Consider the following 26,737-nt stretch of genomic DNA (forward strand, 5'->3'; position numbering starts at 1 on the left):
TGCTGAGAGGTCTGCTGTTAGTCTAATGGGTTTTCCTTTGTAGGTTACCTGGCCTTTCTCTCTGGCTCCCCTTAACATTTTTTCTTTCATTTTGACCTTGGAGAATCTGATGATTATATGTGTTGGAGGTGATCTTCTCATGGAATATTTTACTGGGGATCTCTGCATTTACTGAATTAGAATGTTGGCCTGTCTTACTAGGTTGGGAAGTTCTGCTGGATGATATTCTGAAGTATGTTTTCCAACATGGTTTTATTCTTCCCATCTCTTTCAGGTACCCCCATCAGTGGTAGGTTCAGTCTGTTTACATAATCTCATATTTCTTGGAGGTTTAGTTCATTTCTTGCCTTCTTTTTTTCTATATTCTTGTCTGCCTATCTTACTTCAGAAAGATAGTCTTCGAGCTCTGAAATTCTTTTCTCCACTCGGTCTATCCTGCTATTGATACTTGTGATTGCATTATGAAGTTCTCGTTTTGTGTTTTTCAGCTCCATCAGGTCAGTTAGGTTCCTTTCTAAACTGGCTATTCTGGCTATCAGTTCCTGTATTGTTTTATTATGATTCTTAGTTTTTTTTGCATTGGGTTACAACATACTCCTTTAGCTCAGTGATGTTTGTTATTAACCACCTTCTAAAACCTACTTCTGTTAATTCAGCTAACTCAGCCTCAGTTCAGTTCTGTGCCCTTGCTGGAGAAGTGTTGTAGTCATTTGGAAGAGAAGAGACATTCTGCTTTCTTGAGTTTTCAGCATTTTTTGTGTTGATTCTTTCTCATCTTTGTGAGCTTTTCTACCTTTAATTATTGAGGTTGCTGATCTTTAAGCAAATATTTTGTGGGGTCCTTTTTGTTGAGGTTATTGTTTTATGTTTGTTTGCTTTTCTTTTAACAGTCAGGTCACTCTATCATAGGGCTTCTGTGGTTTGCTGAGTATCCACTCCAGATCCTAATTTCCTTGGGTTTTCCCATATCACTAGGTATCACGGTGAAGGCTTCAAAACAGCAAAGATGCCAGCTCCTTCCTCTGGAAGTTCCATTCCAGGGGTTACTTACCTGTTGCTGGCCTGAATACACCTGTAGAAGATGGCTGGAGACCGCTGTTGGTAGGTCACACCCAATCAGGAGGAACGGTATTAGGGACCCAATTAAATAAGCAGTCTGTCTGCTTTTGGGTAGAACAGGTGTGCTGCATTGGGTGGGGTCGTGGGGGTTGGGAGCTTTCCTTGTCTGGACTGTTTGTATTCTCCAGAGCTGACAGACTGGAAAGATGGAGTCAACTGAACTACAGAGGTGGTGGTCATTCCTTCCCACCAGGAGCTACATCCCAAGGAGTGATTAGATCTCTATCTGTAGAACCCTGGCTGGTCTGGCCCAGTGAGGAGGAATAGATTGAGGTCCCATTTAAAGAAGCAGTCTGGCCACAATCTGGTAAGGCAGCTCTACTCTTTTGTGGGGGACCCTCCCTCGTTCAAGCTATTTGTATTCTCCAAAGCTGGCAGGTTGGAACGGCTGAGTCTACTGAACTGCAAAGATGGCGGCAGTCCTACTTCCAGGAGACTGGAACCCTCTCAAGCAGATTTCAGCCTGTTGCAGTTGGCTGGCTGGAGTTTCAAGCCAGTGGGTCTTAACTTGTGACATACAATACAAGTGGGGTCTGCAGAATAGCCCTGCTTGGCTCCCTGGATTCAGTCCCCTTCTTAGGGATATGTATTGGCAGATTTCCTCCCATGCCAGAGAACCCAGGGGCAGAGTATGTACAACTCCTGGGTCTCTGTGTGTGCCCAAGGGGCTGTATGCCAAGATTCCACCCAGCTCTGTGTATTGGACCCAAAGCACTGGTGATGTGGGCTCATGAGGGGATCTCCTGATCTGTGGGTTGCAAAGATCCTTAGAAGAAGCATGGTTTCCAGAGTGGGGTCACACTATTACTCACCACTTCCCTTGGCTTGGGGTGGTGGTTCCTTGGGCTCTGTGCCACTCCTAGGTTGTTTGTCACCCCCCCTCCTTTTCTTTATTTTCCATGGGTCAAGTTGTTCGCCTAGTTATTCCCAATGCAAGAACATGGATATTTCCATTGAAGGTGTTGAATTCACTCACCCCTTTTCATTTCTCTTTGTGAGTGCTGCAGACTGCAGCTGCTTCTAATCAGCCATCTTTGTTCCTATGTCTGGCCTATCTTTGAAGTCTCAAAGGTGAGGAATTAGGTCTGTCTCATCCACCACCGGATATCCAAAAAAAGAAGTAAAAAAGCATGTCTTAGCTACATCCATACACTTTTATGCACTCTTATGCCTATTTTATTTTTAATCTCATATACTTCATTAACATTTAGCACCTGTTTGTCAATCACCATTTTATAGTTGCACAGAGCAAAACAATCCACTTTACTCTCCAAATTTAATGATTGTTAGTCACCTTTTTCTTTCCTGCTGCATGTGTTTCCTCTCCTCATATTCCAAGAAATAAGAATAGGGGACATAACTGGTTCACTGGTTACTAGCTTAATTCTGCGTGATACACACTGAAAGCAAAATCTCTTGTTCAATGCATCTGGAATGTGAGATCCAAAACCTTTAAGTTCCTAGCAATTTAATAAAACTCTCTATTTTCTAAGAATGTAGGATTATTGCTTAATACTAATACATCTTTTATCTACTCAAACAATATTTACTTAATACCTAGTTTTCTAGGCCTGCTGTAACAAAGTACCACAAACTGAGGCACTTATACAACAGAAACTTGTGTTTTGTTTTTTGTTTTTTGTTTTTTGTTTTTTGTTTTTGAGACAGAGTCTCGCTCTGTGGCCCAGGCTGGAGTGCAGTGGCCTGATCTCAGCTCACTGCAAGCTCCGCCTCCCGGGTTTACGCCATTCTCCTGCCTCAGCCTCCCAAGTAGCTGGGACTACAGGCGCCCGCCACCTCGCCCGTCTAGTTTTTTGTATTTTTTAGTAGAGATGGGATTTCACTGTGTTAGCCAGGATGGTCTCGATCTCCTGACCTCGTGATCCATCCGTCTCGGCCTCCCAAAGTGCTGGGATTACGGGCTTGAGCCACCGCGCCCGGCCGAAACTTGTGTTCTTACACTTCTAGAGGATAGAAGTTGACACTTGAGATATTGACAGGCTTGGTTCCTTCTGAGAGCTGTGGGAGGAGGATCTGTTCCAGGCCTCTCTCCTTGTTTGTAAATGAGTGTCTTCTTCCTGTGTCTCTTCACATAGTTTTCCCTCTATGTGTATCTGCCTCTGTGTCCAAAGTTCCTTTTCATAAGGACTTCAGTCATAATGGATTAGGGCTCACAATTATTACTTTGTTTTAACTTGGTTATCTCTTTAAAGACCTTGTGTCCAAATAAAATACATATGAGATACTGGGATTAAGACTTGGATATATGAAATTTTGTAGGATACAACTCAACCCTCAACATACCTATTATATAATTAGAAGTGATTTTTAAGCTGTGAAGGATGCACATTTGTACTCTTTCTGGGTAGACTAAACTAACATTCATTAAAGAGCAGTATATGACACAAACAACTATGTGACCAAGGGCTGAAATTAAGTGGACTTCATGTTTGTACTGTAGGAGTTCAAAAATAAAAATAACAATATGCATTGGAGTAATCAGAAAACATTGGAGGCTTTAATAAACATAAAGGTTTAATAGAAATAAAGTTGAATAATAAAAATAGAATTTTGATAAGTATAAAAAAATTTTTAAAAAGCATTTAAGTTAGAGGATATGAGTGAGAGCACAGAACTAAAATGGAAGGCATATTCATGTCAGAGTGAACAGATGCTCTGACTCAGGGAGGAGAAACACATTGAGGAGAAATAGAAAAGAAGATTAAAAAGAAGAAAAGCTTAGGCCAGAAAGAAGCAGTTTTTGTATATTAAATAAGTAAAAGTTCTTTGAGTATGAGATTGACAGAGATTATGATAGAATCCAGATATCATCACAATCTTTCACTCCTTCCTATATTCATGCATTTTGCAATGTAACTTTTCAGCTCCTCCCATTCAGAGGTAGAGATTATTATTTCTTTTTTTCTAGTGAACATGATAGCCTGTGACTTGCTTTTCCAATAGAAAGTCTCCTAATTAACAGCGAAGCAGTTTTGACCCTTTTCCTCAAATGAATGGCTGTGTACGTGTCTCCTTATCTTTCTCTCTCTTCCTTTCTGTCTTTACCCATTGTGATACCATTTGAAGAGATGTGGTCTAGCATGCTGCCATGTGAAGGAAACCCACACAGGCAAGGTCATTCTTTATTGCCAGACTCTAGTTGGCCAACCAATTGCCAGCAAACACATGAACAAGCCAAAGCAAGATCAGTCTAGTCTAGTTCAGGCCAGAACAGCCTCCCATCCATCACAAAGACTTAATATTTAAACCACAAAGTTTTTCAGTTGTTTGTTAGGTAGCATTATTGTGGTAGAAAAGAAAACAAACTGTAACATTTTGTTACAGTAGGTAGATAATCAGGCATGAGAAGAGAGCAGGAGAGGGCTCCTCCCTCACCAGCCTCCTCCATCCAACCAGTCACACACACACCAGGAATGTCAGTGGACCATTAGGTGATGCTCAGGCAGTTGTTAAACTGTCTCTCTAAAGTAATAATTAGTCGCAGCTGGTGCCAGGGAACGGCAGTCTCCCAATAGATAAGAAACACTTGAAACTGTTTATCAGCACCTTCCCAATAAGATCTCAGGAATTGGGCATGTTGACTCAAGCATGTGCACTAAGAGGCAAAAGGGTGAAGTTTAATTGGTCTATGACCTTCCTCTAGGAATGGTAACTGGTAAGGGAAGAATGCTTCAAGTGAGTATGCACACAACTCCAGTAAACAAATTGTTCATGTGGCCCCTCCCAAGTGCTAACAGGCCACTGTGTTTGTGGACAGCCCACCTCAAGGGAAGAATCAGGTGAGAAGGGACACAAGACCCCAGAAGCATACCAACATATAAAACCCTAAGTCAAAGGTCAAAGTGTGCACAAGTCACCCACTTGTCCTTCTTCACCATTTTACAGTTGCACAGAGCAAAACAATCCACTTTACTCTCCAAATTTAATGATTGTTAGTCACTTTTTTCTTTCCTGCTGCATGTGTTTCCTCTCCTCATATTTCAAGAAATAAGAATAGGGGACATAACTGGTTCACTGGTTACTAGCTTAATTCTGAGTGATACACACTGAAAGCAAAATCTCTTGTTGTTGCTTTCAAGTGTACTTTACTTCCTTTCAGTCCTACTCTAAAGTTTGTTAATAAACTTTCACTCATGTTGTGAAAGATGCCTTGGCCTCTCCTTCTGCCTTCTGCCCCTCAGTCAAACTCTTTTTACTGAGGAGCCAAGAATTGAAGTTGCTGCAGGCCTATATGGGTTTGCTGCCAGTAACAATCTGAGTAATTAAAGGAAAATAGATCTGACAGCAACAGTGGTGTGCATTGAAGTATTTGTGAGCCTATTTGGAAGTGAAAGTGATGATTAAAATAAGGAAGAATATTTGGGAAATTGATTTAAGAATGAACTCAGTCTAGATTACTAATAATTTAGTTTTACAATGAAAGAGTCATAAAAGTATTATGAAGAGAAAACTGAAAGACCTTGCAAATAAAAAAAGGAGATGGGGAAAATTAAGAAATTATTTGGCTTTTTGTCAAGTATTATAGCCAACCTTTTGCAACTTTCTTTTAAAATATTTCTAAAGTGATTTGTATGGTTCAAATAAGCATTTTTTTTAACCCATTCCTTTCATCAGTTTGTTAGTCATTTGTGGTGCTAAGAATGGGAAGTTTGAGAAACATTTCTATAAACTGTGTGGTTGCTTTTGAAACTTTCAGAAAAAATGAAAAGGCTTTGCTCTGAATGATTGGTTAAAATGTGAATAACAAAGCACCTTAGATTTTTGATAAGAACTTGCATTTAGATGACTTTGGTCTTTCAGTTAGTAAGATTTTCTACTTGCTCCAGTTCCATGGTATATCAAGGACAAAGTCAAATTGAATATTTTCCTGTCCTGCTCCTTGACTTTCTACCAGACTCATAGTGCTTCATTACACCTATCCTCTATTTTAAACTAAATCCTTCCCACATTGTTTTACAGGATGTGCCATCTGAGCAGGGAAGGATCTTTAAAATGAGTGTAAAAGGCACACCCATATATATAAAAACTATGAAAATATGGATAAATATACCAAGTGTAATTTTTGTTTTACTTTGTTATGAGTACCAAGAATAAGATAAAATTTTGAATATTCGAGTAAATTAATGGTCATGGGTATATGTTTGTTAAGAATAGAATAGGCTGGGTTCAGTGGCTCACGTCCGTAATCCTAGCACTTTGGGAGGCCGAGGCAGGTGGATCTCAAGGTCAAGAGATCGAGGACCTCCCGGCCAACATGGTGAAACCCCATTGTATCTACTAAAAATACAAAAAAAATAGCTGGGCGTGGTGATGCGTGCCTGTAGTCCCAGCTACTCTGGAGGCTGAGGCAAGAGAATCACTTGAACCTGGGAGATGAAGGTTGCAATGAACCAAGCTCGCACCACTGCACTCCAGCCTGGGCAACAAGAGTAAAACTCCATCAAAAAAAAAAAAAAAAAAAGAGTAGGAGAATAGTAATCTTAGGTCATTTTTAAAACAATTCTCATCAGTAATCAAGTAATTTTCTTTTAGGTCTATATTCATGTATATAATGCAGCTTTCACTAAATTTTCTTGGAAGAAATATCTATTTTGCTCACAGATAAGCAAAGCATCCATTAAAACAGAATACGTTAATTTTAGGTAGAAATTAGTGAGTAAAGAAGAAAATAGAAAATATGAATGGTGTCTACCTTTTCTCTGTTGGGCTCTTTAGTTGTGATTCTTCAAAGATCTGTACATCTGCACATCATTTTCCTTTTGTTACACAAATGTGTTACTTAAAGACAACGTAGCGACTTCAGTAATACTAATGCTTCTGATGACAAGGCATATAATTTTGATACAGATTTGTATTACTGTGGACGATTCTTGCTGGGAAGGCTTGCATAGTAACTGATGCAGTATATGATACTAACCTACCACTGAGCCTGCTTCCAGCTGCTCTATTTGAATGAAGTTAACTAGAATTAGCCTGAAGATTCTCTGTTTTTAGTTTTTTATTTAACGATTCATCTCTTCTTTTATGTTACAAATGAGAATTTAATATGGAAATAACTAATTTCCAAGACAAGGCTAGGGTATTTGAGCAGCTTGTTCCCAGTGACTTCAAATGATTTAAAAAAAAAAATACAAAAAGAAGCAACATTTGTCTTCAATTTATGCAAAATTACTTATGAAACTCAAAGTTTCCTAGACTTTTAGATTTTTTTGCACTGAAAAGTACATTACAAATAGCATCTCATGTCATTAAATTTACTAAACCTGATTTTTTAACAACTTTATTATTCAAGCTACAAATGTACCTAACCTTTTTGTAAACCAATGTCGTAATAGCACACATTTCTATTCTTTTCATTTTTAACTGGTATTGGATAGACAATTGCAATGAACATATTTTAGGTAAAATCTATCTACATGCAATAGGGTCATACAATTCAACTAGCATCACAATGCCAAATTGCACTGTACTTAAACATAGGAGTCCAGAGTGAACCAACTTGGACAGAGGCAGAATAGGAAGGAATGTCACTCAGGTGGCCTTACTCAACAATGTAATGTGTTTGACATCTATTCCTTTGGCCAGTGTTTTCTAGATTAAGTAACTGATCATTCTAATGAGTACAACTAATATCTTCTGAAATAAAATACAATACTATAAAATGGAATATTACATACCATGGTGAATCACAATCAATATATTTGAAAATATTATTTCAATTTTGTGTGGAGTGCCTATAGATAAGAGAAAGAGTGAAGGAGTGGTTGTGAAACGTATGTTTTACACATGGTAAAACAGAATAAGTGAAAGTCAGTGTGGTAGGTGATAGGAAGCCATTGAGGAATTTCATATGTGGGAGTGAACTGTGTGTGGAAGTTAGATTTGGAAATAAGGAAAGTAAAAAATATCACATAGCAAGCCTTTTAAAATTGTGTAGTGAACAATCATCACTACACAAACTTGGACAGTGCTGTAACTGCCGAATGGATTCTTCTCACCTGCTGCCTGGATAGAGCTGATTTATCAAGACAGGGGAATGGCAATAAAGAAAGAGAGTTTAATACATGTAGAGCTGGCTAAAAGGGAGACCAGAGTTGTATTATTACTCAAATCAGCCTTCCCAAAAATTTGGAGGCTAGAGTTTTTCTAAGATAGTTTGGCAGGCAGAGGGCTAGGGTATGAGTCCTGCTGATTGGTTGAAAAATGAAATCGTAGTGGTGTGGAAATCGTCCTTGTGTGCTGAGTCCCTTCTGTGTGAGTGTCACAGAGAAGTCACTGGCCCTCTTGGGACCATCTGGTCATCAGAAATGCAAAAACTTGAAAATACATCTCAAAAGGTCAGTCTTAGGTTCTACAGTAGTGATGTTATTTACAGAAGGAATTAGAGAAGTTACAAATCTCTGAAGTGACCTCCAGAATAATGGCTAGTAATAATTTTATTATGCCTGTATCTTGGGCAGATATCAGGCCCTTCTCATCCTCCTAATCTGGTGATCTTTAATGAGTTTTACAAAGGTGGTTTAGTTTTCGGAAGTGCTATTATTAAACTGTAGACTAACTTCCTTCCAAAGTTAGCTTGACTAGTGCCCAAGAATGACCAAAGGCAGTTTGGAGGCTAAAGGCAAGATGGAGTTGACTAGGTCAAATTTCTTTCACTCTTATAATTTTCTCACTGTTATTTTAGCAAAGGTGATTTCAGTGGTAATGAAAATAAAGGGGAAGGAACAAGTCTGAAAGATATATAAGTATAATTGACAGAAACGGATGACTGATTTGAAAGAACAGCAAGCAACTGATAATTACTCCAAATGCCTTTGGCTCAGGCAAAAGAGTGGATGGTAGTGCCATTAAGTGAGATAAGGAGCACAGGAAGGGGGAGCAGATTTTGACATGATAAATTGTCATCTCTGAAAATATGCATATTGGATTAGGTAAATATTTTATTATTTGTGATATCAAAAACTTTTAAAAGAGTTCAGAAGATAATTTAAATTGCAGTAGATTAAAAAGTAAATCTTGTGTAAGAAAGTAGAGACTGGGTGCAGTGACTCATACCTATAATCCCAGTAATTTGGGAGGCCAAGGCAGAAGGATGGCTTGAGAACAGAAGTTCAAGACCAGTCATTGTCAACATGGCAAGACTCCCATCTCTATTAAAAAAAAAAAAAAAAAAAAAAAAAAAAGTTAGTGGCTATAATGCTCTGATCTTTTTCAAACCAGATAATTTTATTCCTATAAATTATTCATAATTATGCCCAAGGCTTACAGTCTATTTAGCTATTCCTTCTGTGCTAGTGTTTACTTAGGAAAATTTTAACATTAGCAGACAGAAATATATAACTAAATTTTAGCAATTAATTACTCTATAAATGTACCTCTTCTACGGTTGATAAGGTACACAAACTTTTATTTATATGAGGCAAACAACTGGCCCGAAACATTGTAAGTATGTATTGTTTAAGTAATTGCAAGTTATTTTCATATGTAATTTCTACAATAGTAAATGAGATACAATGGAAGATACAAAGTCAAGCAATAGAGTTATTCCAGATATCATTTATTTCACTGAGACTTGTTGGCTTTTCAGATTTTAGTAAAAGTAAGATTTCTATGTTGTTATAAGTTCTTAAAGGCTAGGTAACTATTTTAAGATGTGTCTGGTGAATGACCCTGGGATATTTGTAAATTTTTTAAAAAGTAATTTTAAAAATTTTATTTATGGCCAGGCGTGGTGGCTCATGCCTGTAATCCCAGCAGTTTGGGAGGCCGAGGTGGGCAGATCATCTGAAGTTGGGAGTTCTAGACCAGACTGACCAACATAGAGAAACCCTGTCTCTGCTAAAAATACAAAATTAGCCATGTGTGATGGCACATGCCTATAATCCCAGCTTCTCCGGAGTCTGAGGCAGGAGAATGGCTTGAACCTGGGAGGCGGAGGTTGCAGAGAGCCAAGATCACACCATTGCACTCCAGCCTGGGCAACAAGAGAGAAACTCCATCTCAAAACAAAACAACAACAAAAAAGATTTATACTTCTTTCTTCATTTTAAGTAATGCATGTATGGTTACTGTAATACAAATTTGTCTTATCACCCACTTAAATATCTTCAACAATCTCTTGGCGCTTGGTCTTCATTATCTGACTCATCTCACAGATTCATTCAACATAGATAGAATATCTAGTAGGTAGATTCTGAAAAATCTGCCAACATTGTCATTCTCAACACGACTTCCATTGTGACTTTGTCCTGCTTAAGAACTAACATTCATTCTTCATTATATGTTGCATACTATCCAGACTCTTTTGTGTGATTTTTAAGCCATTACAACCCAACCGTAAATACAGATCTTGGCAATCCATCACCTGTGTCCATTCACTGACAGCTGTTTCATCAAAGTTCTTGTCCTTTTCATATGCTATCCCTGCTTATGCTTCTGGAATACTTTCATGGATTTCCTATTCGAAGTGATCTTCTTTTTCTCCTCCACACGCACTCATCTAAACCCTACAAATACTTGGGGACCTACCATCATCTTTACAATGTACACTTACAAACTGACTGTTATTCTTTTTCCAGTTCTGTGAATCTCTGTATAGTCAGAAACTTGATAATAAGCTTTCCTTTTAGATAGGATGGATGCATCTCTTCCATTAGGCTGTTATTAAGGATATAGTATAGACAACTTATGACATAATTATTTTGTGAACTTCTTTCTAGTAGAAACCTGGACACATCACAATGCTAAATCATATAATTGATCATTGATTAATTGATGAATAAGTGACTACCATATTTTCAGACATTGACATTCCATTATTCCATGATTTGAAACCCATTGAATATATTTTTAGAAAATATTTACATGAAAATTGTGAGAGACTTTCAAGAATTTAATCCAAAATCTACAATGAAAACTTAATTTGCCCTAGTTACATTGGTTTTTTACTTTTAGTTAAACAGATAATACTTTAAGGGTTGGTGTTATTATTATCACTTTTTTTCATTCTTATTTCTTTCACTAGTGTGTTAGTCCATTTTCATATTGATATGAAGAAACATGAAAGACTGGGTAATTTATTAAAAAAAAAAAGTTTAATGGACTCACAGTTCCATATGGCTGCAGAGGCATCACAATCATGGTGGAAACCAAAGGAGGAGCAAAGGCACATCTTACATGATGACACACCAAAAAAAAAAAAAATGTGTGCAGGGGAACTGTCATTTGTAAGACCATCGGATCTCATGAGACTTATTTACTATTATGAGAAGAGCAGGGGAAAAACCCACCTGCATGATTCAATATCTCTTGCCAGTTTCCTCCCACAACATGTGAGGATTACGGGAACTACAATTTAAGATGAGATTTGGGTGGGGATATAGCCAAACAATATCATTCTGTCCTTTTCCCCTCCCAAATCTCATGTTTTCACATTTTAAAACCAATCAAGTTCTCCCAACAGTCCTCCAAAATCTTAGCTCCTTTTCGCTCTAACTCGAAAGTCTATAATCAAAAATCTCATCTGAGAATAGGCAAATCTGTTCCACCTATGAGCCTGTAAAATCAAAAATAGGTGAGTTACTTCCTAGATTCAATGAGGCACAAGAATTGAGTAAATACACTCATTCCAAATGAGATTTGTGTTGGAACACAGCCATACCACATCATTCCACCACTGGCCCCTCCCAAATCTCATGTCCTCTGATTTCAAAACCAATCATGCCTTCCCAACAGTCTCCCAAAGCCTTAACTCATTCAGCATTAACCCAAAAGTCCACAGTCCAAAGTCTCATCTGAGAATAGGCAAGTCCCTTCTTGCCTATGTCTGTAAAATCAAAAGCAAGTTAGTTACTTCCTAGATACAATGAGAGTACAGGCATTGGGTAAATACAGCCATTCTGGCCAGGCCTGAGGTCTCACACACTTTGGGAGTCTGAGACAGGTGGATCACAAGGTTAGGAGTTTGAGACTAGACTGGTCGATAAGGTAAAACACCGTCTCTACTGAAAATACAAAAATTAGCTGGGTGTGGTCGTGGGCACCTATAGTTCCAGCTACTTGGGAGGCTGAGGCAGGAGAATCGCTTGAACCCAGGAGGTGGAGGTTGCAGTGAGTTGAGATTGTGCCACTGCACTCCAGCCTGAGCGACAGAGTGAGACACCATATCAATAAATAAATAAATAAAATAACTAACAGATAAAGCTATTTCAATGGGAGAAATTGGCCAAAGGGACTATAGGTCCCATGCAAATCTGAAATCCAGCAGGGCAGTCAAATCTTAAAGTTTTAAAATGATCTCCTTTGACTTTGTGTCTCACATCCAGGTCACACTGATGCAAGAAGTGGGCTCCCATGGTCTTGGGAAGCTCCAACCCTGTGACTTTGTAGAGTATAGCCCCTCTCCTGACTTCTTTCATGGGCTGATGTTGAGTGTCTGCAGTTTTTCTAAGCACACAGTGCAAGCTGTCGGTAGATCTACCATTCTGGAGTTTGGAGGACAGTGGCCCTCTTCTCATAGCTCCATTAGGTGGTGCCCCAGTAGGGACTCTGCATGGGGGACTCTGACCCCATATTCCCTTTCTGCAGTGCCCTAGCAAAGGTTCTCCATGAAGGCCCCACCCCTGCAGTGAACTTCTGCCTGGGCATCTAGGAGTTCCCATACATCTTCTGAAACCTAGGCAGACATTCCCAAACCTCAATTATTGACTTCTGTGCACTTGCAGGCTCAATACCACATAGAAGCTGTCAAGGCTTGGGACTTGTACCCTCTGAAGCCAAGGCCCAGTCTCTACATTGACCCCTTTCAGCCACAGCTGGAGCAGCTGGCTCTCAGAGCACCAAATCCCTAAGCTGCACACAGAATGGTGACCCTGGGACTGACCCACAAAACCGTTTTTCCTGCATGGCCTCTGGGCTTGTGATGGGAGGGGCTGCCATGAAGATCTTTGACCTGCCCTGGAGACATTTTCCCCATTGTTTTGGGGATTAATTTTCCTCTCCTTGTTACTTATGCAAATTTCTGCAGCTGGAATTTCTCCTCAGAAAAGGGTTTTCATTTTCTATCACATTGTCAGTTTGCAAATTTCCTGAATTTTTATGCTATGCTTCCCTTATAAAACTGAATGCTTTTAAAAGCACTCAAGTTACCTCTTGAATGCTTGTTGCTTAGAAATTTCTTCTGCCAGACACCCTAAATCATCTCTCTCAAGTTCAAAGTCTCACAAATCTCTAGGGCAGGGACAAAATGCCACCAGTCTCTTTGCTAAAACATAACAAGAGTCACCTTTGCTTCAGTTCCCAATGAGTTCCTCATTTCCATCTGAGACCATATCAGCATTTTGCTCAAAACCATTCAACAAGTCTCTAGGAAGTTTCAAACTTTCCCACAATTTCCTGTCTTCTTCTGAGCCCTCTAAACTGTTCCAGCCTCTGCCCGTTACCTAGTTCCAAAGCTGCTTCCACATTTTCAGGTATCATTTCAGCAGTGCCCAGTTCACTGGTACCAAGGTACTATATTAGTCTGTTTTCACCATACTGATAGAGACCTTCCCTAGACTGAGCAATGTACAAAAGAAAGAGGTTTAATAGGACTTACAGTTTCACGTGGCTGGGGAAGCCTCACAATCATGGTGGAAGGCAAGGAGGAACAAGTCACATCTTACATGGATGGTGGCCGGCAAAAATGAGAGAGCTTGTTCAGGGGAACACCTCTTTTTAAAACCATCTGTTCTCATGAGACTTATTCACTATCATAAGAACAGCATTTGAATGACTTGCTGCCATGATTCAATTGCCTCCCATCAAGTTCCCACACAACAAGTGGGAATTCAAGATGAGATTTAGATGGGGACCCAGTCAAACTGTATCCCCGTGGTTTTGTTTAGCTCATACCTGTAGTATTATAGACAGAACTACCATTATAACGTTATTGTAAAATAAATCACAGTTACTATAGCATGAAGCATTTCTGAAATTATTTCAAAATGTGGTTTTAGGACAGAGTTAACGGTGGATTTGTAAATTTTTTTTTTCTATTGTTTTCTTTTTACCCTGAACCATCTCCTTCTAAATATTGACAGATGGATTTATTAGATGAATAGGGAATGAGGATTCTGTATGGGTTACTATGTACAGCTTACTGAACTTGGAATGGCTTAAGCAGGATATTTTTCCTTAAAAAACTTTCTGTAAATAATTCTGCAATCTATGGATCTCTTGGCTGCAGCTGTACTGAGCAATGGTTAATCACACAGCCAGTACAGGGATATGAAACTAGCAAAGTACCAAAGTTGAGAGACCCCCAAGACCTATTAAAATCATCCTCTGGCAAGTGAAACACATTTTGGTAGATATAGAAAAAGAAGATTTGATAAGCTATGTCTCATGAATTCAGACTTACTGGATATTAAAATGTTTTAGGCTGCTGTTCTTTTTTTTGGTATCTTTTGCAAATCATTTGTAAAGCTTGTATATAAATCTCTTTGATGATTTGGTCCTCTGTGATCATGCAATTTGCATAATATTTACTTTGTTAATATGAAATCTTTATAAAAGTTCTATGATATTTGGTAGCACAGGTGTTACTAGCTACATTTTAGAAAGGGATTTATACTGTGGTGATAATAGTGGCAGAAAGAAATCTAGAGCAGCAGCAATTTCTTTATAGCTGATACATGCCTGATATTGTTAGGTAACTCATATGTTTTGCAGCTATCCAGCATGACACCATCTATTTAACATGAAATTCATAAAGCTTAAGCTCCAGGACACTTCTTTTACATGGGCTCCATTTAAGACCCTGGGAGGTCTCCTAGAAATATGTTTACGTGGTCATATTATTAGTAATATTTGCTAAAGTAAGATTGACCATGATTAGTTAAGAACGTTGTTTTACTGCTGCAACTACTCTTTGTCATTTCACCTTTTGTTAGGTAGAGTGGAAGGGGCCAGCAAGGAGAAAATTCAAATATAGATTCATTTATTTGGGGTTTGTATACTATATTTACATGAGGGGGTATAATTATACAACCTGTCATTATTTTTGTATATTAATGCTGGCAATTCTAGTGTAAACGACTTTCTGGAATAACCCTGTCATCCACTGATACAGTTGGGATATGTGTCCACACTCAAATCTTATGTTGAATTGTAATCTGCAATGTTGGAGCTGGGGCCTGGTGTGGTGTAATTAGACCTGGGGGTGGATCCTTCACGAAGAGTTTAACGGCATCCTCTTGGTGCTGTTTTTGTGACAGTGAGTTCTCATGAGATATGGTTATGTAAAAGTGTGTGGCACCTCCCCCATCACTGTCTTTATGCACCGCTTCCAGCCATGTGAGATGCCTCACTCTCACGTTGCCTTCTGCCATGATTGGAAGCTTCCTGAGGCTTTCCCAGAAGTAGAAACTGCTATTCCCCTGTACAGCCCGGAGAATCATGAGCCAATTAAACCTATTTTCTTTATAAATTACTCAGTTTCAGGTGTTTCTTTATAGCAGTGGTGGAATGAACTAATTATATGTCATGATGACCACAAAGAGGACTGAGTTTGTACCTTGGCATGCATGTGTTTTATGGTGCCCAGAATATAAAATCTGTAGGCAGCGGAGGAGAAACAAGATTTGAAATATACAGAATCAGAAGCTAGTCTGTGGAAATTTCTCACAAATTTTGTAGTGCATATGAAATATATGTAATAGAGATTTTGCTACATTTTTAAATAATCTAAAAATTTTATGATACTTACCAATAACGACATGACACAGAAATATTTCTAAGGTATCAATAAGAAACATTTTTTCACCTTGCAGGTTAAGAGTATCTTACTCTACAGGAAGTTAAATTATGAAATCTCTTATAAAGAGGCACTTGATTGCAGCCAAAAATATAATATAAAAACTCACAGAAGTGTTTCAGAAAGATAGAAACATTGTTTTCCCAGATTTCCTGGTATTTTTATGTGTCAACTTTTTAATAAAATTAATAATTTGTTGTCCTATCTTTATTCATTATAGTCACTTCTGTACTTTGTGTTTGTAATTTTATTTCTTAAAGAAAGTTAGATCAAATTTCCTGTGCACTAAGTCCATGATTTACCCTGCCTTCAAGGTCTATACTATTTTTTGTATTTTTCATATGAATAACTTATACCTGCTGGGGCTAGTATTAAAATGTCATCTAATAGTTTTTTTCTATTCTGATGAGCTTTCTTTTGTCTAGACTAAATTAATCATAAGGGAGAGAAAAAAGTCTGATGTCCTACAGAAGACTATATCCATATATGGGAAGAATATAAAAGCAAAGCCATTCAATTATCTATTCATTCTGTTGAGTGCCAAATTAAAGATTTTTTTTTGTTTTAAATGGATAACACTGCATCCCTGAGGCAGGCTAATATGCAAAATATTTTGTTATTGCTATACTTTCACTAAAGTAAATTTTCCAATGTATACAATCCTTCTATTCCATGATACAAAAATTGTATGTATGTTTTAGATAATTAAAAAGTTCTGAATGTATGACTAATTTTGAAACAAAAACACTTTTGACACTTTGTAAAATACTTAATTACAAAAATATCTCTTTGAAATTTTAAGTATAATCTACTTTTATTTTATAAATTTAGTATTACCATGTTCTTTTTACTATTTTACGCATGTGGGGGATTTAGACAACTTATCTCTGAATGGTAATATGTTTGTTCAGAAGTGTAAAACTATTCTAATCTGGATGGTCAAGAAAGAATCAAAAGCTTTATCTGCAATTGAGAATAATTTGAAAGCTATTTAAGAAAGAAAATGACCAATCCAGGTAGCCAAGACTTGAGTTTATTTATTGGATTCATATCTCCCTTCTTAAAAGGACATTTACAAACTCGATTTCAAAAATAAAAGAAATTCTTTATGACAAATTTCACGTTTTAATTTCAATATTACAGGTATGTTCTTTTGTGATAAATTATCAGTTGAAACTGTTCCAGTGAAATCTGGTATCAATTAATTTAACACTTTATATAAGAAATAATAAAACATTTATTTTCAAGTCTTACATATATTACTTAAAATAGATACAAAATTCAGTTTTTAATTTTTAAATTGTATTGCTATTTCAAGCTACCTTAAAGTAAATACTTTAGTGGGAAAAAAGGTTTAGATTTTCCTGAATAAGTATGACTTAAAACAAATACTCTTAATAACAGTCCACCATATGTTATTTACTTAGCAATAGGTAGGTCAAATGATTTATAAAATTATCTTGAAAGGAAAAAAGTAATATTTGTCGGGCAAGTAAAATAATTTTCGAGACTGTTATAATATGCAACTTAGAATCAAATTCGAGAACTTGATTGATAAGAAAATCTAACATTGCACAAATTCATAAATAATTGCTTAATTTCCATCTTTAATATTAACCTGCATTATTGAAGCACACTGAAAACAATGAGATGAGATAAGGTAGAAAAAAATTATACATATGATCGTTTGCTTGACGGAAGCATTGATTTGTTAATATACTTTCTTACACACATTTCCCTGTCCAAAAGTATAAACTTGCTTGTTTTCCATATATACAAGTATCCTGTGAAATCCTGGATTCTGAGAAGAACAAGTTTGAGGTATAGCCTTGAATAAAGCATCAAAATGCGTAATATTTTTGGCTGAGATTCAGCAAAATGACTGTTGGCAGAGAAGAGCTGATCGGAGTGTGCTTCCAAAAGTCTTCCAGATTTTTGCCCTCTGAGAATTTTGTTGGCGACATCAAATAATTGAACTCTTCAACATCAATATATACAAAGGCATTTTATTATTAACCAAAGAGAGGGGCTTAGAGTCATCAGAAATTACAACTTTATTTTTTCATAATACATATATTTATTGCCATCAGAGTTCTGTAATTCTCATAAAATTAGAGTCAGATGGAATTCCGGGACATGTGCAAGTTTTGGAAATGGACACAGGTAACAGTATAGAACTGTACACAAAATAATTACAATTTATTAAACACATTGTTTTAGCACATCCTGGATGGATGAGAATGAGCACCATATTTTTTATGAATATATATTTTTCTCTTTTTGTTTTCTACAGCACCAAAGAAATTCAGATAGGAAAAGGAGAGATGAGAATTGGGAATCAAGAATCAGCCCTGTTTCCATCTTAGCCACATTAACTTATATCTTTACGATTTTCAAAGCTTTTGTCATGTGATTATGCCCCCACAAGGGCATCGGTATCTCCTAAATGGTACCTGTATATGTAGCAAGTTGTTTTCTATACCATCCTTATTCAAAACTTGCATGTGGCACAAAATGGGTTGGTGGCACCAAGGTATATTTTCTGTTGATTTCATGTGTTCTTTGTCCTAATCTTAGCCAAGAAAACAAACGGGACCAACTTCAAATCCGAACTTCTGATTCTGATCACCGAAGTCATTGATCATGACATCAACAATAGGTACTTGATCAATTTTTGGTGTATTGATTTCAATGACAGTCTTTTCATAGCCTTTTCTGGACTGTAAAATAAAGCAGAAATAAAAAGTTACACAATCATTTAATATTTTTAAGTGCATCTTAATTTTTCTTAGGCTTCTAGTGGAGGTAAGAAGCTGAGAGAGAAGAGAATAGAAAAACAAATTTTCTATTATCTATGTAATAATTCTTATTACTGAAATAGTTCTAAATTTTGAACATTGATTACTACATTTAATATTTAGCTATAATTACTTAACTATGATAGAGCTATATATTTCATAGTTAAAAAGAATCTTGAGTTAATAAACACAATATGAAAATTGATGTCAGTATTGAATCATATATATATAAACATATATATATACACACACATATATATATATTTTTTTTTTCTTTTTCTTTTTTGAGATGGAGTCTTGCTCTGTTGCTCAGACTGGAGTGGAGTGGTGCAATCTCAGCTCACTGCAACCTCTGACTCCCAGGTTTGAGCCATTCTTCTGCCTCAGTCTCCCAAGTAGCTGGGTCTACAGGCATGTGCCACCATGCCTGGCTAATTTTTGTACTTTTAGTAGATGAGGTTTCACTATGTTGCCCAGGCTGGTCTTGAACTCCTGACCTCAGGTGATCTGCCCACCACGGCCTCCCAAAGTTCTGGGATTACAGGGGTAAGCCACAATATCCAGCTCCTCCTGTATAAATAATACATCTTTACCATTATAGTTAAGATATACATGGTCAAATTCTGTTACAGAAAAATTTGAATACAGGTTCAGAACTATAATGCAGAAAATCAAAAGTCAAAAAATTTCTTCTGCTATATGTTAATTTTATGAATATTTAACAATAAACTATATTGGAGAAGATTTTCCCAACTCTTTCTCCATTCATTTGCTTTATTCTCTCTTCTTTATTCTACTTGCACTACACTCATTTTGAGGAAAACATGAACTTATTTATCTATAATTGTGACTTCTCTTTAATCATCAATATTTGGCTAAAGCAATGAGCTTTTTAGGGCACCTATTTATTATTTTCTTATATAAAATCTTATGTATGTGAAAAAGGTACTTCTATAAGATAGAGATAACAATAATGATAGTGGATCTCAAACTGATATAGTACAAATTAACAAGTTTCTTATAAAAAAATATAGGGCTAAAAATTACTGATATTATAAATGGTGTAATGGTGATTCCTTTATCTGTCATTTTAAAATCACCAGTAAGGAGGCAAATGACATAAGGTTTTTTTATTTTCTTTTTCATTTTAGGAATAACTGGCTGTGATATGATTCAAATATCAGGATTAATAAAATAACATAATCCAAGATTACATTCTATTATGCCTTTAAAAATGTTTCAGAGTGTCTATGCGTGTAACTGTGTGTGTGTTAAGATTACTGGTTTCTCACATACCATAGTTTAACATGTCAGGATTAAGCATCAAATGTTAATAACAACTGACATCCATTTCATGAGAAAAATCTGGCTTAGGACCAATTGAAACGGTGACATATTGCCTCTCATCTCTGTGAAGGCAGACAAGCAGAACTTATACTCACCGCACAGCCATCATACAGTGCTTTGATGAAAGGGTTATTGTCATAGGACATCTCCTCATCATTCGATCCCAGGAACCGAAGGGCTTTGTCATAACTTCCTGATGACACATCATACCAGGCTGCTGACTGATGACAGTGGTAGGTGAAATTTTGCCGAGCAGAGGCAGTCAGAAGTTTCAGGAATGTCATTTGCACCATATTGATGGAATTTCCTTCAACATCTAAATATGAAAGCTAGGAATAAAGGAATAAAAAGGCACCTAATGACTCTTTTCCTCCTTTATGCTACCAAGAATAACATCATCGTCGACAGTGAACTGTGATGCCAGAAGCATGTAGATGAATCAAAAGTCCCATGTTAACTTAATTGAAAAAAGTGTACATTGAGGGTCAGAAGACCCAGAGACAGGATTTTATGAATTGTATCCCACCTAAGTTACTGTAGCCGCTGCTTACCTTTGAAACAATCATGTTATCTCTATGTCTTAGTTTCCTAAACAGTCAACTCTATAAAAAATGCTTTAGTTTCCAAGAAATGTTTCAGTATATTTGTGCATCTTTTTGAAAAACAAATTGGTAAAATAATGAAACAATGAAAACCAAGGAATCTCAGAGTAATGCGAAGATTATCTGGTTTTATGATGTTTGATTTTGACTATTCCTTTCAAACATTTCAAAATGTATCAGCTTTATCTAAATCTGTAAACATGTTCTTGCACTTTTCATTTTTGGGGCAATAGTTCTCAAAGGTTATTAATATTTTCAGAAATGCCTGTTTGTCTATTTTTAGATGATGTTTGTACTCAACATTGTATTGCTAGCACCAAGCATAATGTGCAAGACAAGTTAATACTTGTTGAGTCAATACTTATTCTGTGATTATAGCAGTAAAGTAGTCTTAGCTGTAAATTATTAACAACTGTCTCCTATCATCTTTATAAATTGTCTTAGTTTTGGTAATTAAAATATCTGAGTTCAGCTGAAACATATACACTTAAATTTGAAAAAAAAATTTGAGATGTTCACCTAGATTACAGATGAGGTTAATGTAAAGGCAGTTATCTGTTACTTTCTTCCTTAAAACAGATTGTACTTAGTTCTTATTGAATAGCAGATCAGATGATGAGTATTTTTGTAGTTTTGAAGGAAAAAAATCTACTGGGAAAATTTAATCCACAAAGATAGAGTTCTATCTGTATATATTTTAAACTTATACAAAGATAATAATGTAATATGGATGTTTAATATGCAACTGGAAGACTATAATAGATAATTATAACTCCAGTGGAGAGCGTCAATGCAAGTGGTTAATATGCATGAGTTTGTATAGAAATAATAACTATATAGTCATAAATGGAAAATAATAGCTTTTCAAAGAACATTAAACAACTGAATAATTATCTGCATAATTGGAAAACACTTTAAATTCAATAAATTCTAAATAAAATACTTTAAACACATGTATATGTTTAAACACCTTTTAAATACGAATTTAACTTTGACATCTAATCTTAAAATATCTTTAGAAAATTATTGAAATGAACTGGTAATTGTACAGAAATCTTTAAATTTGTGCCAGAACAATCAGAAGAAGTTGCACATTCCAACTTACTGAAATGAAGAACAAAGAAGGAATTAGGTTTCAAGTAGATAGAAAATGAAATAATAGGAAGATACTAAGTAGATATTATATTCCTTATACCTGACATTTCTAACATAATCAATTTTTATGATGTCTATCTCAGGTACTTAATAAATTGCATGATTTGATCCTCGTTTTCAGTAAATTTAGCATATTTCCATTTACTTTTATACAAAAATGTTAGGTTGCTTTAAGATACCACCGTGCTCTAAGAGATATTAGGTGGAACAAACTAGAGACCACAGGGAATCCTCCTTTAGCATAATTTAGACTTTCACTGTTAAGGTCCAGAAATACATAATTAGAACTTCACTTCTTGAGTTTGTGAAAAACCATTTCATGTTGAGGTAATAACATACCAGTTTTCCCCTCTTAAATTCACTAAACCAACTTCCTGGTTTCTCCTTTGGCCATGATGAAATTCTTACCTGTTGTAAAGGAATAGAAAAGTTAGTAAGTAGGTGAAAATTTACAGTATAAACAGCATTTTTATAGACATATAATTCATTTTTAGTAAGACTGAGAAAATAAGGAGTTCTTAAAATCATTTTAAAATGATACAAATTAGATTATACAAAATGAGATAAAGAGAGAAATTTGAGATAGATCCTGTAAATTCTATGCAGTGAAGATTGAGCCATTTCCTTTTTGTTCTCTTCATCGGCTCTAAAGGAAAAGGGGAAAGACGACCTGGTAAAGGCATACTAAGGGTTGCAGGGGACATTGGTGGAACACTCAGAAACCCTTTGCAAAGGAAATCCTCCAACTGTCAGTCAGTGTCATCAAGCAAGGCAGGTACCGTCTTCACTCCATAGCCAAGGAACATGTTTGAAAGTATTTAGACAGTAGCTAAGGAGAGATGCTATGTGAAAGGCATTGACTGGAAACAACCCGAATCATTCCCTGCTGGTTAGAATATTTAGAATCTTTTATAGATCTGCATTTATTATTCTGCTTTGTGAAGAACAGCAAAGGGTATGTAAGTCCTCACAATAGGGAACTTGAGTTATCTGTGTAAGAAACGGCATTTTCTATTTTTCCACATTTCTCTGGAGGCTAGGGTAGCTTTACTGTGCTTCATCACATGCCAAGTAGGGTTGGGAGATGGAAGTTGTTTTTTCTCCTGCCCTTACTACCCACTCTTTCCTCAGAAACTTAATTTTTCTCCCAAAACCATTAGTCACACATAAAGCTACTTGTTTTGCCTTAAGGAGTTTCTATGCCTCTATTGTCCACATCATTTACTAGGAAGAATGAGATTTATTACATGAATACCAATAAAGACAAAATGTCCCACTGATAAAATGTTTGGAGAATATTGTTATGCTTGTGAATAAACTTTCTTTACATTAATGATTTGCATTTAGCTTTGAAGATAGAACTCAGTATACTGGTAATACTGTTAGGTAAAAATTAAATAATTTGTTTAAAGGAGCTAAATATTTAAAAAATATGTAAGTGCAGAAAAGACTTTTGTTGTATATAAAAGATTAATTCTTTATAAAATTAGATATTTTGGGTGTAATATGCAGCTGTGAGGTCTATGATGTGGTAATTGGGCAGAAGAACACTATACAGGCACTAAAATTTGAGATTCAGCTGTGCTGTGTCATGGAAAGCCATAGAATTTTTGAGAGCAAGCAGGTGCAGAAAGAATACATCTGGGTAAAAAATAAAGAAGAGAAGTATTTGTTAACTCTCTGCATCAATTTGGTGCTTATTCATGTTTATGCAAATGAAGTGCTCTAATTATTCTGTAAGAAAAGCAGATAAATGAAAATATGACAGTATAATTTTCCTGTTTAGTTCAATATTGCAAAACATGGCAGGAACTGTCAACATTCACCACCAAAACAGATTGGTACTTACTCCCTCAGATTTTTTGTCTGGATAAATGCAAGTCTCACCACCAGATGTGAAATTACAGTAAACTTTGAAGGAATCTCCTGAGCAACCTTGGTTAGGATCAATCCAATATTCACCTAGAAGGTAGCAAAAAATATGTCATATAAAAATGCATTGACATCATTGTTGAATGCATTAGATATCAAATTTTGTTAGAAAGAGAAATAGGGAAAATACATGTTAATAGATCTTTTCCCTTTTAAGCTTTTGGGCATATTGGGGTATGTTTTTTAATAGACAGTGATACTTTCTCTTGTCTGCCTCAAAGCTTTGCAGATGCCCCATATATTCTACCTGGAATACCTTTTTAAAATTCTTATCATGCCTATCACTTTTTGCTTTCAGCTTAAATATCATCTCCTCAAATATTAACATTCCATTTATCCCTGTGTAATAAATTGTATGCATATTGAAATAAGACATACTTGACTCCAAATCTCATAAGTATTATTTACTACTTAAATAATCTGAGTAGTATAATCAATATATTGTCTTCCTAGTTTATTCATTTGTAACAATGGAGGTGATGTCGGATCTACTTAGCCTCAGGGATCAAACCTCTGCCTTATTTTATATATATAAAAAAAACTTCTTGCAATAAATGTACTCTCTCTTTGAAGGGGGTCCTAAGAAGAACTACTTTATATATTTTAATGCAGCCTGCTATTAATGCTATTGCTGAAGTGTTGCAGAACACATTTTATCATGTGAATAATCATCACCATTCATTTGGTGTTACGTGAGTAAGCACTGAAAATAGTGGAAGTAGCAAAGTTATTCTTTAGATAACTGACAATATGGTTTTAGTTAACAAGAGTTACTAGGAGTGAAAAGTGATATACATGTAAACATTACTTTGCTTCCCTCTGTTGGTGCTCAGAAAATGATACCCCAAAGTGAAAGCCTATGAAGCAGTTTTTCTCTGACCTCTGCCCTCCTCTCATCCCTCATTCTCCCCTGAGGCAAGTTATAGAAATTAGAATCCCTCCTCCCCAAAGTGGGTCATAGAAACCAGAACCCCTTTTCTGCAAAGCCAGCTATAAAACCTAAACACATTACTCTAACTGTTACAGTAGGTAGTCAGTCAGACATAAACAGGGAGGGAGAGTCTCGCCAACCCCACCAGGAATGTCAGGCGACCATCAGATGAAGGTCAGGCGGTTGTTAAACTGTCTCGCTAAAATAATAACTGGTTGCAGTTGGTGCCAGGGAATGGCCGTCTCCCTTTCCCTCATAGAAAACACCTGAAACTAGTGACCAGCAGCTTCTTTATATGATCTCAGGAGGTAGGCTAGTGGGCTCAAGCATGCGCAGTAAGACGCAAATGGTTGGAGTTTGACTGGTAGATAACCTTCCTCTGGGAACACTCAACAGGTAAGGGAAAAATGCCTCAAGTGAGCATGCGCACAACTCCAGTGAACACAAGGTATGTGTGGCCCCTCCAAAGTGCTGACAGCCCACTGCCCTTGCAGACAGCGCACCCCAAGGGAAAATCAGGGGAGAAGAGATGCAAACCTCAGAAACATACCAATATAGAAAACCCCAAGTCAAAGGTCAAACCACACACTTGAATCCCTCAAGACGACCGCTTGACCCTCTTCCAAGTGCACTTTCTTTCATTCCTGTTCTAAAACTTTCTAATAAACTTTCACTCCTACAACCCTTAGTATGGCATATGGATTTGCCACTGCTAACATAACCTTCACCCACCTTTCTGTGTAACAGTTGGCCATAAAGTAATTAAAACCTTTATTCAGAGGGGTTCTACCCTGTACTTGGGAGGATGAAATGCTACAATACAGAGGCCAGGGAGAATCTGAACAGAAGGCCTTACTAGGTTTCCCTACTCAGATTAGTACCATTAGCTCATACCCTTTTTTTAATCCAATATTATATTGCATTTCTACACAGCTGTCCCTGCCTTATCAAACCTAAGCACAAAATCAGACAGCTTCCTCTGTATCTTTGCAGCTTGAATCTGAAGACTCCTATGTCATGTTAAACTATAATCAAATACATTTTTAATACTTTTCTCTTGTTAATCTCTTTTTTTCTTATATAGGGGTGGCAGCTTTGACCTTTATACTGAGAAGGAAAGGAATCAAATTATTTCTACCTTTATACTTCCAACTGTTTTTCATCCTGCCACTTCATTTTAAATATTTGAATTACATAAGTCCACTGGCTATGAACTTTCAATATTTTAAAAGCTCAAATTGCTTATCTTGGTGCTGGAACTCTAAAAAATGCAGTATCAACCTGCTTTATCTTCTGCTACTACTTGTATATAAACAGGAAAAGTATTCTAACAGTCACATAGCTTTAATATGTTTTTTAACAAAAACATCTACATTTTTTCAGATTACACCATTAATATACTCATGTCTGAAACAAATTAGAATTCTCAGGAAAAAAAAATACAAGGAAATAAAAAAATCATCTAAGATTTTACCAAGTAGAGATAACCACTGTAAATCTTTGATATTTCTTATATGGTTTTTAGGAGTATATAACATTGAATTATCTAAATCATCTAAATCCTTTGCTTAAATAATACCAGTTAAAAGTAAATCTCCTTATAAATCACTAAACTAAATGTATCTTTTTCAGATAAACATATTATAAACATGAAGATGTCAGATACCAGTTTGTATAGGAATACTAATAATTACCTGTGTTTTACCTTTAACAGGTGTGCTTAAGATTAGAAGATTTTTGTGACATCCTTTTTTTATGCCGGCTGTTTTTGAACTACACTGAATTTTTCTATCTGCATTGAGTTACTTAGATCACAGTTATAACTGTCATTATATGACTGGTAGTGCAAAACGATATTTTCTGCTGAGTAAAGGGGAGACAAAATAGTTCAACATAAAGTGGGAAATTTAAAAACCAGATGAAGATCTGCCCCTTGCTACTTTAATAATTGTATAAGTTTAGTCAACTAACTTAGCATACCTGAAACTCTTTCTTTCTCTGACCAATAGGTATATAAAGGTTTTGTCAAAGAGTTGAT

At 36.3% G+C, this 26,737-nt stretch overlaps 1 protein-coding gene across 4 annotated transcripts in view; it reads right to left on the reverse strand.

The window, feature by feature from the left end:
• Positions 1-16,951: 16,951 nt before the first annotated feature.
• COL11A1 (collagen type XI alpha 1 chain) overlaps positions 16,952-26,737 on the reverse strand; it is a 218,049-nt gene continuing 208,263 nt past the window's right edge. For all 4 annotated transcript variants that reach the window (XM_025398299.1, XM_025398280.1, XM_025398308.1 and 1 more), the window contains 4 exons: positions 23,686-23,798; positions 22,176-22,244; positions 20,175-20,408; positions 16,952-18,654 (listed from right to left, as the gene is read on the reverse strand). In XM_025398299.1, coding sequence (XP_025254084.1) covers positions 18,508-18,654; positions 20,175-20,408; positions 22,176-22,244; positions 23,686-23,798 — 563 coding nt within the window. In that variant the 3' untranslated portion in view covers positions 16,952-18,507. The remainder of the gene's footprint in view (positions 18,655-20,174; positions 20,409-22,175; positions 22,245-23,685; positions 23,799-26,737) is intronic.

Source organism: Theropithecus gelada, chromosome 1, assembly GCF_003255815.1.
Source record: "Theropithecus gelada isolate Dixy chromosome 1, Tgel_1.0, whole genome shotgun sequence".
Lineage (NCBI taxonomy): Eukaryota > Metazoa > Chordata > Mammalia > Primates > Cercopithecidae > Theropithecus > Theropithecus gelada.